The following is a 17,019-nucleotide window of genomic DNA, read 5'->3' on the forward strand; positions in this document are numbered from 1 at the left end:
TGCAGCTCCTCCTCCTCCTAGATCTCTTTTCTCGAGTACGAAAACTCCTAAGTCCTCTTCATATTTAAAGATGAAGCCAGCCATATCAATGAAAAAGGCGCTTCAATCCTTAAATACATGGATGAGCTCGAAGAAGGAAGCTTTAAAGACAGTTTATTGCTCTCCTCCCTGTAAGCTCGGAGGTAGGAGAGGGATATGGTATAGAACGGAGGAAGCCATGGGGCTTATGCTTCCATCTTCCTCGGAAGCTGATTTTTCAAGCTTAGTTGAAGCTTCGAGGAGACACTCGTTGAACTCAGCGAAAGCTTACTGGAGCATGTCAGAATTGGATCAGCACCTTAAGGGACTTTTCCATATATTAGAAGTATTTAACTTCCTGGATTGGTCCCTTGGGGTGCTGGCTAAAAAGGCCAAAGAACCGGACGTTTTGGACCCGGAAGTCTTACATAGTATATTATCCTGTATGGATAAGGCAGTACAGGATGGTTCGGGAGAGCTGACATCCCTATTTGGATCGGGAATTGTGAAGAAGAGATCTTTGTTTGGATCGTTCCTAATAAAAGCAGTATCTCCTTCCCAGAGGTCAGCCCTCTTGTATGCTCCTCTCTCGGATCACCTTTTTCCTTCTCACTTGGTGAAGGATATCTCAAAGTCTCTTTCTGAAAAGGCAACCCAAGATCTCTTGGTTCAATCCACCAAGAAGACAAGGCCAGCAGTACCAGTTGCAAAGAAGGCTGTTCGTACACCTATTGTGCCCTTTCGGAGAGGTTCTGCCTCTCGACCTCCAACTAAAAGGAAGACATCGGATAAACGAGGAAGGTCCTCCTTTCGGGCCTTCAAGAAGTCTAAGTAGCAGCGAAGTCCTCCAAACATCTGTAGGGGCCAGACTCCTAAACTTTGTAGGGGCTTGGGCATTAAGGGAAGATGACCCTTGGACGTTGTCTGTTCTGGAAAAGGGATACATTGTACCCTTTCTGGACAGACCACCTTTGTCAACATCTCCAAAGGAACTGTCGGCAAAGTACAAGGACCCTGTTCTGAGAGAGACACTTCTTCAGATGGTAATAACGATGAGGAACAAAGAGGCAATAGAAGAGGTTCAGGATCCATTCTCCCCGGGGTTTTACAACCGCCTGTTCTTAGTACCGAAGGCATCAGGAGGATGGAGACCGGTCCTGGATGTGAGCATCCTGAACCGTTACGTAGAAAAGAAGAAGTTCTCCATGGAGACTTCTGCCTCGGTGCTTTCAGCCCTGCGTCGGGGAGACTGGATGGTCTCGCTGGACCTTCAGGATGCCTACTTTCACGTTCCTATTCACCCATCGTCGAAGAAGTATCTCAGGTTTATGATACAAGGAAAGATCTACCAGTTCAGGGCCTTGTGCTTCGGCCTCTCCACAGCTCCGCAGGTATTTACGTATCTGATGCGGAATGTAGCCAGATGGCTACATCTGGAAGGCATAAACATCTCCCTATACCTAGACGATTGGCTAATAAGAGCCAAATCTCAGAAGCAATGTTTGGAGGATTTACAGAAAACACTCGATTTGACAAAATCTCTAGGATTGCTCCGCAGGTATTTACGTATCTGATGCGGAATGTAGCCAGATGGCTACATCTGGAAGGCATAAACATCTCCCTATACCTAGACGATTGGGTAATAAGAGCCAGATCTCAGAAGCAATGTTTGGAGGATTTACAGAAAACACTCGATTTGACAAAATCTCTAGGATTGCTCGTGAATCTCGAGAAATCGCAGATGATCCCCAGTCAGGACTTAGTCTATTTGGGGATTCAGATGAATTCTCGGGATTTTCGGGCTTTTCCTTCCCAGGAAAGAATACTTCGAGGGATTCAGAAGGTCACGACCTTTCTAAAGAAAGAAAGGAGTTCAGCCAGGGAGTGGCTAAGCCTTCTAGGGACTCTTTCCTCCCTAGAACAGTTCGTGTCCCTAGGGAGACTTCATCTACACCCGCTTCAATTCTTCCTAAGACGATCGTGGAGTTGGAAAGAGGGGCGACTGTCGGACACTTTCTCTATTCCAATAGAAGTGAAGAAGCACCTGAAGTGGTGGCTGCACCCTCTAAAAAAGAACGAGAGAATGTCTCTAGAGGTTCGGAACCCAGACCAAATCTTGTTCTCAGACGCTTCAGAGATGGGATGGGGAGCGACTCTAGGAGTAAGAGAAGTGTCGGGCAAATGGGAGAAAGAGCAAAAGGACTGGCATATAAATGCCAAAGAACTGTATGCAGTGTTCCTGGCACTGAGATCCTTCGAAACAGAAGTAAGAAATCAGGTGATACAAGTCAACGCAGACAATACCACGGCGTTGGCTTATATCAGAAAACAGCGGGGGACGCACTCGTTTTCCCTTTACGAAATAACGAGAGATCTGTTGTCATGGGCGGAGGAGAAGAACATTACCCTCCTAACCAGATTTGTGAGGGGAGAAAAGAATGTCAGAGCAGACAGACTCAGCAGGACAAATCAAGTTCTCCCCACGGAGTGGTCTCTCCACGAGCAAGTGTGTCAAAGCCTGTGGACCCTGTGGGGAAGGCCACAAATAGATTTATTTGCAACGTTCCTATCAAAGAGAATAGAGAACTTCTGCTCCTCAGTCGAAGACCCGAGAGCGATAGCGGTGGATGCCATGCTACTGGAGTGGTCAGGACTCGATGCTTACGCCTTCCCTTCATTCAAGCTACTAGGCGTAGTAATGAAGAAATTCGTAGCATCAACAGGGACGAAACTAACTCTCATCGCCCCGGTTTGGCCATCTCAAGATTGGTTCACAGAGGTACAGGAATGGACAGTGGACAACCCAAGATCTCTTCCAAACAGGATAGATCTTCTCAGACAACCCCACTTCGAGAGGTACCATCAAAACGTCCCCGCTCTCTTTCTGACTGCCTTTCGACTATCGAAAGATTGGTCAGAGCGAGAGGCTTTTCAAGCAAAGCTTCGAAAGCAATTGCTAGAGCCCGAAGATCGTCAACTATTCGGGTCTATCAGTCGAAGTGGGATGTGTTCAGAAGATGGTGTAGGAAGAATAAACTGTCCTCCTCCGATACCTCTGTGACCAATGTAGCCGATTTTCTGTTATTCCTTAGAGAGGAATCCCATCTATCGGTTTCTACTATAAGAGGATACCGAAGCATGCTCTCGGCAGTATTTAGAAACAGGGGTTTAAATTTGGCGGAAGATAAAGATCTACACGATCTAATAAGATCGTTTGAAACATCTAAATCTATATCCTCGGTTCCTCCAAGCTGGAATCTAGATATAGTACTTAAATTCCTTTCGTCAGATAAATTTGAACCTCCCAACCATGCCTCGTTCAGAGATTGGACGAGAAAATGTATTTTCCTCCTTTCCTTAGCTACGGCTAAAAGAACAAGTGAAATCCACGCCCTCGACTCGGGTGGGTTTTAAGAAAGACGCAGCCATCTGTTCTTTCCAAACTCTATTTCTGGCCAAGAACGAAAACCCTTCAAAACCGTGGCCTAGGAGTTTTGAGGTGAAAAGTCTTTCAACCTTGGTGGGAGAGGAAATTGAAAGAACGTTATGCCCTGTTAGAGCTCTTAAGTTCTATCTTAAAAAGAAAGAAGAGCTAGGGGGATGTAAACAAAGTTTGTGGTGCGCAGTTCGTGATACGAAGAGACCGATGTCCAAAAATGCTTTAGCATATTTTGTCAGAAGTGTTATTACGGAAGCTCACAGCAAATGTGCAGATGATTCCTTAAAGACTCTACGAGTAAAGGCTCATGAGGTAAGAGCTGTGGCCACATCTTTATCTTTCCAGAAGAACATGTCCATGAAGGACATTATAAATGCGACCTACTGGAGATGCAACTCGGTATTCGCATCACACTATCTTAAAGATGTTAGAATTACCTATGAGAAGTGCTTCTCTCTGGGTCCTTTTGTATCAGCGGATACAGTGCTGGGACTTGGAACGCATACCGATCCTTAAATTCAAATATTAGAATTTTATAATTATACTTAAACCTTCCCTTTGAGATGGGTTCTAGGTTTCTACTTACATAAGGGCTTGATGTCGCACAGGCGGCCGTTGCCTTTGTTAAGTAAGGAACTGTGAGTTTATCTTACAGGCTGGGCTGTACTAGAGACTGTGTCTTTTATGGTACGTAAACCTCCTTTTTTTGAGACAGGTTTCTGGTTTTCTGCTGGCAAGGGTGCTTGATGTCGCACAGGTGGCCGTTGTCCTTGTCAGTAAGGAACTGGAAATGTGCCTTATAAGCCGAGTTGTACAAAAGACTTTGTCTAATATTGTACGTAAACCTCCCTTTTGAGAGTGTCAAGGTTTTCTACTGGCAGGAGTGCTTGATGTCACACAGGCGGCCATTGCTTTTGCCAGTAAGAGACTGCGAATAGGTCTTAGAAGCTGGGTTGTACAAAATTATTTTTTGTTTTTATCTTTAGTAAAAGTTAAGTGTAATGTATTTGTGATTGAGTTATTAGTCGTTTGCAAGGGGTTCGGGGATAACTCCTTGCAATCTTAGAACTAACATGGAATTAGGTTAAGGTGATCGGGATCGGTATTGTGCTCCTTGAAAAAGGTTCTTGTCATATAAGTGGATCGAAACCCTTTGACATAGCCCTTCTAGGATCGGCCAAGTAAGTGGATAAGACCCCTTTGGCAGACCTACAAGAACTCTTAGCAATAGATCAATATCTCGCTGAGGCTCTTGAGTCTAAGCAGACTCCTGGGCATTAACCATGAAGTCTTCAGTCTAAACAGGTAGGAACCAAGGTTTTAATTATTTATTACCTACAACGTATGTTGTGATTTCTGTTTAAGTCAGTTATTAGCTGTCTTTTACCCTCCTCCAATGGTGTGAATCAGCTAAGTATATATCTGACAGGTAAGTTGAATGTATAAAAATGATATTGTTATGATACAATAAAGTTTTATACATACTTACCTGGCAGATATATACAATTAATTGCCCACCCATCCTCCCCTCAGGAGACAGATGGTATAGAGAAAATCTGATGGAAAACGGGAATGGTTCCTATTCCTGCCACCCAGCGGCAGAGCGGTAGATCACCTGACCTACCTGTAGCGTGTGCGCGAAATTCGAAATTCTGTCAGGCGACGGAGTCTAATAGCTAAGTATATATCTGCCAGGTAAGTATGTATAAAACTTTATTGTATCATAATATCATTTTTATCAGGTCCCTATTTTCCAACACCTACCTATGAAATTCTTTGCATTGAAATTAAGGATCCATGTGCATTGAAAGACGGCTTCCACAGAAGCCACATCCAACTTGTTTCACTCTTCAGTCCATTGGATATTCATGATTGAGAATGCACGCTCACCATTAGCATTTTGAGGTGGAATGCTTAATAAATACTGGCACAAATTTAACATCTCTGAATATTGTTCTTTCAATTCCATCTGCTGAATGACATATAGAACTTCATCTTTCATTGCACAGCATGGTCACTCATTCATCAGGCTTGATCTCCATATGTTTATCAAGGAGTTTTTTCAATGCTGACTGCTGTCAAAAAAGGATGTTGGCGTCAGTTTTTCAATCTTTGTTTTTTAACATGACGAGATGATTGGACTTGTTCCCATGCTGGAAAAGTGTCCAATAACTTCCATGGAAAGTGATCAAAACCTTCTGAAGATAAAATCCCTCAGAAGATAGTCATACCAAGTAACGTAGTAGTCATTCACTTCAAGTAGGAATTATTATGGTGAACTAAAATCGGGACAATACAGGTGTCACAGAAGGGTCAGCGGGGTACAGGGGACAAAATGATTAAAATTGGAACATGTCCCAGAAAAATAGGATGTCTGGCAACCCTAGGTCTAAACTAATATTGGAAGTGTGCAAGGAATTTTAGAGTGTATATATGTATACGTATGATTTGGATCTATCATGAGAGCAGTCATAGAATGGACTAAGCAGTACTCTAATGTCCACTTTTTTTCTCTATTTTGTAGGCTTTGAGTCATGGCTGAACATACAGGGACAAATTTGCCCGAAGGTTCAGGCGGCTTGGAGGTTGAAGAGGGGAAGCCTGATACGGTAGGAGAGTCAGAAGTGCGCATTCCACAGAAGCTGTCAGAAGAAGAATGGAGAGAAATGCTCAGAAAGGCTTTGGCAGAGGTGGAAGCAGGGATATCAATACGTCAGATTGCTAAAAAATATTCAATAGGCCGTAACACTATAAGAAAATACTTACAAATGGGCCTGGATAAAAGTCCACAAAAGGGTGTGCCATGGCTGTCTGCTGATGTAGAAAGGGATATAGTAGACTGGTGCCTTGAAATGGCTAGGATTGGCCATCCTCAGACCAAACAGAGTCTGCCATTGGTAGTCCAGCATATTCTTAATCAAAATAAGAAGAAAATTTTCCAAAATGAAAATCTACCATCTCATGGATGGATAAACAGGTTCCTGAAGCGTCACCCTGAGGTGTCCAACTGGATACCAGAAAATCTTGGTCACTTGAGGGCTTCCATAACTCCAAATAAGATCTTCACCTTTTTTCAAAACTTGGAAGCCTTTTTAATGGATGAGGGCCTAAATGCAAATGAATTTTTAAGCCCAGACAATGCATCGCGAGTTTTCACCTGCAATAAGACAGGTATTGTCATCGGCGCACAAGACGAGACTTCCAAGGTTTGGGATAAAAAGGGTACTGTGGCTTCTTGGAAAGTGTCAGGAATGGGGAAGCCCATGATGACTGTCCTGTGCTGTGCTTCAGCTGATGGAAGTCTCATGAGGCCTTTTATAGTTAATAAAGGGAAAAATCCGTCTGTATATATGAATCACCAGGATTTGGAGGCAGATTCTTACCGTAGAGGATGCTCTGATTCTGGGTTGATGACACCAGCCCTGTTTCATGACTGGCTGGGTAACATTTTTGAAGATGAGCTTGTGAATAAGGATATTAGAAGACCTGTTCTTTTAATTTTGGATGGTTTCTTAAGCCACTTAAATTTGGAAACTCTAAGATATGCCCGTGATAAGAAAATCCTTATGTACTACCTTCCTCCCTACTCCTCCCATGTAATGCAGCCACTTGATGTGTCTGTATTTAAGCCACTCAAGGCAGAGTACAGAAGGGTATACAACAAAGTCTGGGGGGAACTTTCAGCTGTGGACATGCCAAGAAAACATTTCCCATATGTATTAACGATGGCCATGAGAGAAGGTAATATGAGTGAAAATATAATAAGTGGATTCCGGTCGACAGGTTTGGTCCCTTTCAACCCCAATGCCATCAACACCTCCGGGTTTGTTACGGCAATAAAACAAGAGGATGCTTCTGCTGTCCAACTTCCAGAGACCTCTACAGTTACATCAGTAGTAGCAACCTCATCTTACGAGGTAATCAGAAAGGCTTTGGCAGAGGTGGAAGCAGGGATACCAATACGTCAGACTGCTAAAAAATATTCAATAGGCCGTAACACTATAAGAAAATACTTACAAATGGGCCTGGATAAGAGCCCACAAAAGGGTGTGCCATGGCTGTCTGCTGATGTAGAAAGGGACATAGTAGACTGGTGCCTTGAAATGGCTAGGATTGGCCATCCTCAGACCAAACAGAGTCTGCCATTGGTAGTCCAGCATATTCTTAATCAAAAGAAGAAGAAAATTTTCCAAAATAAAAATATACCGACTCATGGATGGATGAACAGATTTCTGAAGCGACACCCTGAGGTGTCCAACCAATTACCGGAAAATCTAGGTCAGTTGAAGGGTACCTTAACCTCAAAAACAATCTCCACATTTTTCCAAAATTTGGAAGCCTTTTTAGTGGCTGAGGGCCTAAATGCAAATGAATTTTTAAGCCCAGACAATGCATCACGAGTTTTCACCTGCAATGAGACAGGTATTGTCATCAGCGCACAAGACGAGACTTCCGAGGTTTGTGATAAGAAGGGTACACGGGCTGCTTTTAAAGTGTCAGGAATGGAGAAGAAAATGTTGACTGTCCTGTGCTCTGCTTCAGCTGATGGAAGTCTCATGAGGCCTTTTATAGTTAATAAAGGGAAAAATCCGTCTGTATATGTGAAGCACCAGGATTTGGAAGCAGATTCTTACCGTAGAGGGTGCTCTGATTCTGGGTTGATGACACCAGCCCTGTTTCATGACTGGCTGGGTAACATTTTTGAAGATGAGCTTGTGAAAAAGGATATTAGAAGACCTGTTCTTTTAATTTTAGATGGTTTCTTAAGCCACTTAAATTGGTACACTCTAAGATTTGCCCGTGATAAGAAAATCCTTATGTACTACCTTCCTCCCTACTCCTCCCATGTAATGCAGCCACTTGATGTGTCTGTATTTAAACCACTCAAGGCAGAGTACAGAAGGGTATACAACAAAGTCTGGGGGGAACTTTCAGCCGTGGACATGCCAAGAAAACATTTCCCATATGTATTAATGATGGCCATGAGAGAAGGTAATATGAGTGAAAATATAATAAGTGGATTCCGGTCGACAGGTTTGGTCCCTTTCAACCCCAATGCCATCGACACCTCCAGGTTTGTTACGGCAGAAAAAGAAGAGGAGGCTTCTGCTGTCCAACTTCCGGAGACCTCTACAGTTACATCAGTAGTAGAACCCACATCTTACCCATCTTACGAGGAAATCTTCAACCAAGGTTTTATCATGGGACAAAGAGCACAGCTGAAGCGTTTAGAGGCTGTGCTCCCACCGGATGAATTAGCCCTTTACAAAAGCAGGAAGACTGATGTAGGTTGGGTTCCTTCCCCAAGCATGTCTTACATGCTATGGAGGCAACTTGAGATGATTAAGCCGTGTCCTGCTGAGAGGAATCCATATGCTGGGGAAACTCGGCCTCTGGCAGATGCTAGTGAAATTGCACCTTTCCCACAAGCAATTCCCTCTAAAAGTGGGCGTCAGTACCAACTTAGTAGTAGTGACATCTCTTTACTTGGCACATCTGGGATTCCCTCTGCAACAACACCTCCAGGAATTGCTGAGCGAACATCAGACTCTAAAAGATACTTGAAGATGAAAGAAAGGAAGGAAAGGCTATTTGAAGAGAAAAAGGAGCAGCGTAAGAAGGAAATAGAAGCAAAAAAAGCTGGGAAAAAGAAGCAAAGCGAAGGGAAGGGGAAAGGCAAGAACACTGCCAAACCGCAAATGCTAGATGAAGACAATGATTGAGGGATTTCAGTGGTGTTGAGGAACTGAGGTAAGCGATGATGACAGCGAAAGTTAATTGAATGAATGTGGGGCATTCAAAGGGAAGAGTGGAGCAAATTTTCTATGGTTGGGATGCCAGACTTGTGAAAGCTGGTTCCACAAAAGATTGTGTTGGTATCCCACTCACTTTGTCCAAGCAAGAGGTAGAAAATTTAGAATTTATGTTTGTAATTACATTGTGATCAATCTTAGCTTAAAAACATCTGTTCCATTAATATACAAAATGCAATAGTTTTCCCTTTTTTTATTGTTTAGTCATTTATGTCATAACTGGTTTTATTGTGTCTTAAGATTTTTCCTGACATCTTGTGGTATTCATATTTGTAATCAAAGTACAAAGACCAACCGATATGATATAATATAATGCTAAATTTTCTATCTCAGGAATTTTGGTGATTTATAAAATAACTGACTTTGATGATATTGAAGTCAAGTTTGTTTAATATTTTTAGTAATGAATAATTTTATTCAAGGTCTTACCTAGCAATTATTCAACTGTAGGGTCCCTACCAGGGCAGACCAAAATTAAAACTTTCATGGTGGCGCCGGCATTGCTAGTACAGGTAACCAGTTACCAACCGTTTATGGTAAACAGGTATGACGACATCGCACCCCTCAATTGGATTTGTGCCAGCTCCCAGGTAACATCATTAGCTCTGTGGACCTTCTTCATCTTCATTTGGATGGTATTTTGGCTTTCCTTTTCAACAGAACTTCAAAGAGTTGTAGTCCTTCTTTAAGGGTAAGACGCCGCAGTCAAAGAAGGAAGAACCGCCCCTGTCACTTGTGTCTTCAGAGAATGAAGAGCAAGAGCAGGATTTAGAGCAGGACACAGCTCAACCTCTTGCAATATACACTTCTTTGGTGAGGTTTCTTTAGGATTATTTTCCAGACCATTTGGCACCTACCACTCCTAGTTTATCTCCTTCCTAAGTTAGTCCTATCCTCTGCAGCTTGGCAGGCTCTTCGCTATGAGGATGAGTAGCTGTCTTCTAAGAGGGAACAAGGCTAAGCGTCTTTCGCCTTCCCTCCTTTGCTCCTAATGAAGCGTTACAGTTTCTATGCAACCAGGAAAGCTCCTTCTTCCTTGGGAGCGTCTGCCTCCTCGAGGGGGTTTCTCATCTAGTTCGTAACCTCTTTAAGGTCTTGGGAATTTGGGAGAATTACAACGCTTACTGAGAGAATACGAACCAATAATATTATGTTTACAACATGTCAATAAAACAATATCAACAAAAGGTAAATATACTTTAGTATCTACATCTACAGGAGAAGAAGGAAATACAGGCATAGCCATATATGTACATAACAAAGTATGGTACTTGTAAACTTTGTTGACTTGCAAATATCAAGTGCAGTGGTACCTTGACATACGAAAGTCCCAGTTTACGAAAAATTCAAGTTACTAAAGCAAATAAGAAGATTTTTTTGGCTCTACATACAAAAATAGTTCAGGTTACGAAAGGTTGTTGCTGTAAAGTCCCGATAACAATTTTAAAACTGGAGCGCCGCCAACTGAGTAGACTCGACGCCATCCTCCCGCTCTCCCATTGGTTCCTGATGCTAGACAACGCCGTAAGATCCTGCTCTCCTATTGGTCAGCATCTCTCCCATCGTGCTCTACGTAAAGCCGTTCTTCTTCGACCACTCGGTTGCAGCATCGTTATCGTACGCACGCAGAATTCGTTCGTTCTATACGATTTCGTTTATTAACGTAAATTCGTTAGTGATTTCGTGTTGTGTTAGAACTTTAGTACATATATACTATATAACTTAATTACGTACAGTATAAGTAGTCATGGGTCCCAAGAATGTTGCTGAAGTTCACGGAAAGAAGAGAATGCTTTCTATGGAGACGAAGATGGAGATCATTAAAAAATATGAAGCTGGCATGCGGTTGAGTTTGATCGCTAAGGAATACGGCCGAAATCCGTTGACGATAGGCACCATCATTAAGTAGAAGGAAGCCATCAAAGCAGCTACACCTTCCAAGGGGGTGACAATTTTGTCTAACAAGAGGAGCCACGTGCACGACGAGATGGAGGCTGCTTCTTGTCTGGATAAAAGACAAAGTAATTGCTGGCGATACGATGACTGAGACGGCAATCTCCCACAAGGCCAGCGCTATTTTCGGCGTTTTGATATCCCAGGCCGAAGATGACGGAGGAGAAGGAACATCGACGACAACCCCAGGCTTCAAGGCTTCTCAAGGGTGGTTTGAAAAATTCCGGAAACAGAGTGGCATCCATTCGGTGGTACGGCATGGGGAGGTGGCCAGCTCGGACACGAAAGTGGCCGAAGCCTTTATTAATTCTCAGCAAGTCTTCAACTGTGAAGAGACTGTCCTTTTCTGGAAAAAAAATGCCTCGTCGGACATACATATGGAGGAAGAGAAGAAGCTACCCAGGCATAAGCCTATGAAAGACAGGCTTACGCTCACACTTTGTTCCAACGCCAGTGGGGATTGCAAGGTGAAGCCCCTACTTGTTTATCATTCGGAGACTCCTCAAGCCTTCAAGGCCCACAAAGTGCTAAAGGAGAAGCTTCCAGTGATGTGGAGGGCTAATGCGAAAGCTTGGGTAACGAGACTTGTTCACCGAGTGGGTAAATCTGTTTCGGCCCGACAGTGAAGAAATTCTAGGAAGAGAAGTGCCTCCCTCTGAAATGTCTACTGTTGTTGGACAATGCCCCTGCTCACCCTCCTGGCCTTGAGGAAGATATCCTAGCTTAGTATTCTTTCATCAAGGTTCTTTATCTTCCGCCTAACACCACCCGTCTCCTCCAGCCCATGGACCAGCAAGTGATATCGAACTTCAAGAAGCTGTATACGAAACATCTTTTCAAGAGATGTTTCGACATCACCGATACCACAAACCTCACCTTGTGAATTCTTCGTGGAGGAAACTCTGGCCTGTTGCCGTATTCGCCCGAGATTTCGAGGGATTCGATGTGGGCGAAGTTGGTGCAGATTCAGAAACAGTTGACGATCCTGAAACTGTTTCGCAACCAGATCTTGACGAGATCGTTGCACTCAGCAAGTCCATGGGGCCGGTCGTCGACGAGGACGACATCAACGACCTTCTCGAGGGGCACCAAGAGGAGCTTACAACGGATGACCTGAAGGAGTTGGAGGCCATGCAACATAACGTCGTTCAAGAAGAGTTCTCTAGCAGTGGCGAGGAGGAGGAGGACGACCCTATGACAACGGCAGAAATTAAGGATGCTCTAGCATCCTTAATTTCAGGTCGTATGCTTGCGCAGTTCAATGACGTTTGCCTGAGTCATTTCAGGAGCATTGTCAAAAGCAGGCAGAAGCAATCTTCCTTGGATAGTTAGTTTTTAAAAAGGCCTTTAGTAAGCAAACGGGAAGATCCAAGTGATACAAAAAAAACAGAAAGTTAAAAGTGGTGAAGAAATTGGAATTTTGGAAAAAAAAAAGTATAAAAAAGTAAAAAGAAAGTAAAAATAAAAAAAAAGACAAAAAGAAAAGAAATTCAATTTTAAGTTTATTGTAAAGTTTAGTCTTAATGTTTCATGACATTTTTTAATATGTTTCGTAAAGATAAGTATACGTACGTACAAGTTTTCTGCCGTTTGTCCTGCTCCTCTGTCGCCACTTTCGGAGATCGCCTCACTTGAAAGGTAAGGTTCCACATTTTACTACATACGTACGTATGTACATACAGTATTTCTTGTATACCACTAATACACTTTATTTACAGGTATATTAGCAGTACGTATTAAGTTAGGTATTGAATGGTCCAAATTGTTGTATTTCATTGTTTATTGGTCAATTTAGCTTTATTATAAAATTTACTGGGGCGTTTTTGTAGGGCTTAGAACGAATTTGGCGATTTACATGTAAAATGCGGTTCAAGATACGAAAAGCTCATGTTACGAAGTCCGCCTCGAAACGGATTAATTTCGTATCCTGAGGTACCTCTGTAATAAAATACAAATAAAAAACGATAATTATGTCATTTATAATTTATACAACCAGCCCAGCAAAAATTACAAAATTGACAAACTTAAAGATTTACTTAACCTTTAAACTCTGATTGTAAAATTGTCTGTCGTGTGCTTAAATGACGTAAGATAAGTCTACTAAAAAAAGTTTTGAACTAAGGAACCTCCGTAACGAGGCTATAATATTGACAATCAAAAGCCACAGTAGTGTTAAAATATATTATTGTACAATGGTAAAAAATATACAAAGAGAGACTTTCAGATACTGCTCCGTATCCCTCTTCAGTCCTGAGGACTGGAGATTGATACGGAGCAGTATCCGAAAGTCTCTCCTTGTATATTTTTTTACCGTTGTACAATAATATATTTTAACACTACTGTGGCTTTTGATTGTCAAAAAAAGTTTTTTTAGATATTCGCGGAAAAATACTTATATGCCTACTTGGCGAAAAATTTTGAATCGCGCCTTGAGGGATGCTGGGAGTTCACGGATCAAGCTTTTATTTTGTTTACAAGCATTACCCAGCCGCCCATGCGCGAATTGCGTTCTCATACCAGCAAGCATCAGTGACGCGACGTCTGATAGCTATCTCTTGCTGCATTCGTGTTTTGCCAAACTTTTGCTTGTGTTTAAGTATTTGTGGTTGTACAAGACATGTGTAGAGATGTCCCAACGTCGTCTGGAGTGAGAAAAGCGCATTTTGCCTGTCGAAAGGGATTGTGTGAGGCGTGTTTTGGACTTGGATGCTGGAGAGGGACCAAGCACCCAAGATGACCCAGCTTCCCAACGCAGTGTTGTGTGGCCTCGTGTGGCCCAAAGCGTCCAAGGACTATATCGTGTGTCCTGAGGGACATTCATAAACATTTGGGAGGCCTCCAACAAAAGGACATTGATGAATACTTGTTGGAGCTCGATTGAGAGCAGTTCGCAAGTTTTGTTGTTGGGGATGAAACAGAGAGCAAGGGCAAAAGCGAGGGAGATGGGCCAGTGGGCGGGGGTGCGAGTGCGAAACCATGTCCGAACACGTGCGCGCGCACATGCCCGCACACGTGCCCGTAGAAGGTCGCAACGTCGCGCCAGCCTAGGTGAAGGCTGTACGTCCGAAAGTGATGAGGGGTGGTTGGAGGACCGCAACCCACCTAACATGCACCTATTCACGGCAGCACCTGGACTCACTGTACCTGTTCCTCTCACTGCTCTGGGGTTCATTCAGCTGTTCCTGACGCGGGAATTGCTGGAATACTTGGTAGCAGAGACGACTTACTACGCTCGGTACTACCGTGACAAACTGCAGACAACCTTGTCGTATCACTGGCGGGGCTGCAACCTCATGGCACATTTTTTGGGGTTCTACATTTTTTTTGGAATGATGCCTGCTGCCCACGTCAGACAATATTGAGGGGGAATTTTTTAAGTATGCCCTATGTGCCCGGTGATAGGTCTCGTGATAGTTTCCTGGCGTTGGACATGTATTTCAACGCTTTCAACCGAAGGGCCATAACCCGGAATAACCCCGACCGCCTCATCTTAGTCCGCCCAATGTTGGAGTACATTTGTGAACGGTGCCAGTTTCTTGGGGTTCCTGCTAAGAACCTTTCTTTGGATGAGAGGATGATGCCTTACAAAGGACTTCTTAGTATAAAAGTGTAGAACCTCAAGAAGCCAAAGAAATATGGTGTAAAATAATTTTTTTTTTATTACGGAGTCCAACACTGGACTTTTCAGTGTATTCCGGGGTCTTCTCAAAGCTGCGTAACACCGCTTCAGTCTTGTGGATCGTTTCCGTAACTAGGGATACCACCTGTTTATAGATAATTATTATAACTCTGTATCCCTGGCCCAGGAACTGTATGAAGCAGGTGTGCACGTCAGTGGTACCCTTCGGTTGGTACTTGGGGCCCCGAATGTCCTCAAGAGGTTTGCTAGCCAGCCGCAACAGTTGGCAAGAGGAGAGACAGAGTGGCGGCAGAAGGGAGATGTCTTCGTCATTGTTGGAAGGGGGTCCAACTCGTGCCCATAATTACGACAAGTCATGAGACTATCCAAGAAGAGATCCTGCAGTTGAAGACACGTTGGCAGGGCTGAGTTATGTATGAGGAGTTTCTTGTCGAGTAGCCTACCGTCATTGGGCACTACAATAGGCACATGGGAGGAGTTGATCTCTTTGATCAAATCATCCAGTATTGTCCCATCACCAGGAGAACCAGGAGGTGGTCACATTAGCTCTTCAAATACATACTTCAGTTGGCCCTCCAGAATACCTACATTCTGTACTGTGGGTACAATTCATATCTCCGGAGGTTGTCCCACATCCAGTTTCTCGAGGTGGCTGGGAATGCCCTCATAAACTTCAATCCCGATGAGGGGCCTTCCATCACCGCCCCCCTGCCCCTAGAGGAAAGGGCAGATGTTAGGAGGGCCAACCTCAGTCATTCTGCTCCTGCCACTGCTGCTGCTGCTGCCGCCACCCTTGATGATCCTGCCCGCGCTCAGATTCCAATTTTCTGTCGCATAGTGGACCCTGTGTGTCGGCTGCAGCCAGGGGATCACACACTGGAGCTCCTAGAAGGGCAGAAGGAGAGATACCCGGTACATCTGTTGCACCTGCAATATAGCACTTTGCAGGATCGGGGAGTGTGACTGCAAGTACCACACTGTGGTCATATATTGGAGTGCGCCTGCCCAAGGAACAATGGAGGGCGCAGCGGACCGCCGAAGGGCTGCGGCCCGTCGGCAGTAACAGCATGTGTCTCCCTCCTCCACCTGTACCTCGTCATGTCGAGAGGAAAAATTGCAAGACTCTTCAATGGAGGAGGGAGAAAACAAGAATAAAATGAAGAGTCAGGATTACGAGTGAATATTCTGCATTGATTTTATATTTAGTGTTATATTCATTACAAGTTCTTATTTATCTGTATTTATTGATGTTTTGTATATTATTTTGTTTTCTGCCAAAACAAAAGTTTTTCACCTGCATTCCTTTTAGTTATGTATTTGTACCAGAATAAAAAAAATTAATATTATATATATAATATATATATATAATATATATATATATATATATATATATATATATATATATATATATATATATATATATATATATATATATATATATATATATAATATATACATCGACCGTTGACTTCTATATATCATTCGAGCTACAAATGTCCTTTAATATCTAAATTTGCTCTACCTCATATATGTACCGAAGGGGAATTTTTTAGTTGATAATAATTTTGTCCCCTCCCCCCTTGGACGGTGGTTCGATCCCATGGGTGGGCGAAATTATTATCAACTAAAAAAAAAAAATTCCCCTTCGGTACATAAATGAAAATATATCAATTCCGAGGTAGAGCAAATTTAGATATTAAAGGACATTTGTAGCTTCAATGATATATATATTCATATACATATACATATACATATATATATATATATATATATATATATATATATATATATATATACATATAATATACATATATATATATATATATATATATATATATATATATATATATATATACATATATATACACATATATATATACACATATATATACCTATATATACATATATATATATATATATATATATATATATATATATCTATATTATATATATATTCATATATATATATATATATATATATTATATATATATATATATATATATATATATATATATATATATCTTTATATCATATTATACTATATATATTTATATTTATATATATACATATATATATAATATATATATATATATATATATAGATATATATATATATATATATATATATATATATTTATATATATATATATATATAT

At 42.1% G+C, this 17,019-nt stretch overlaps 1 protein-coding gene across 2 annotated transcripts in view; it reads left to right on the forward strand.

Annotated features, from left to right (window-relative positions):
* The window catches only part of LOC135199256 (uncharacterized), a 155,619-nt gene that overhangs the window by 94,676 nt on the left and 43,924 nt on the right, over nt 1–17,019 (forward strand). For both annotated transcript variants that reach the window (XM_064227145.1, XM_064227144.1), the window contains one exon: nt 5,982–9,208. In XM_064227145.1, the coding sequence (XP_064083215.1) occupies nt 5,992–9,180 (3,189 nt within the window). In that variant the 5' untranslated portion in view covers nt 5,982–5,991 and the 3' untranslated portion in view covers nt 9,181–9,208. The remainder of the gene's footprint in view (nt 1–5,981; nt 9,209–17,019) is intronic.

Source organism: Macrobrachium nipponense, chromosome 25 (genome assembly GCF_015104395.2).
Source record: "Macrobrachium nipponense isolate FS-2020 chromosome 25, ASM1510439v2, whole genome shotgun sequence".
Lineage (NCBI taxonomy): Eukaryota > Metazoa > Arthropoda > Malacostraca > Decapoda > Palaemonidae > Macrobrachium > Macrobrachium nipponense.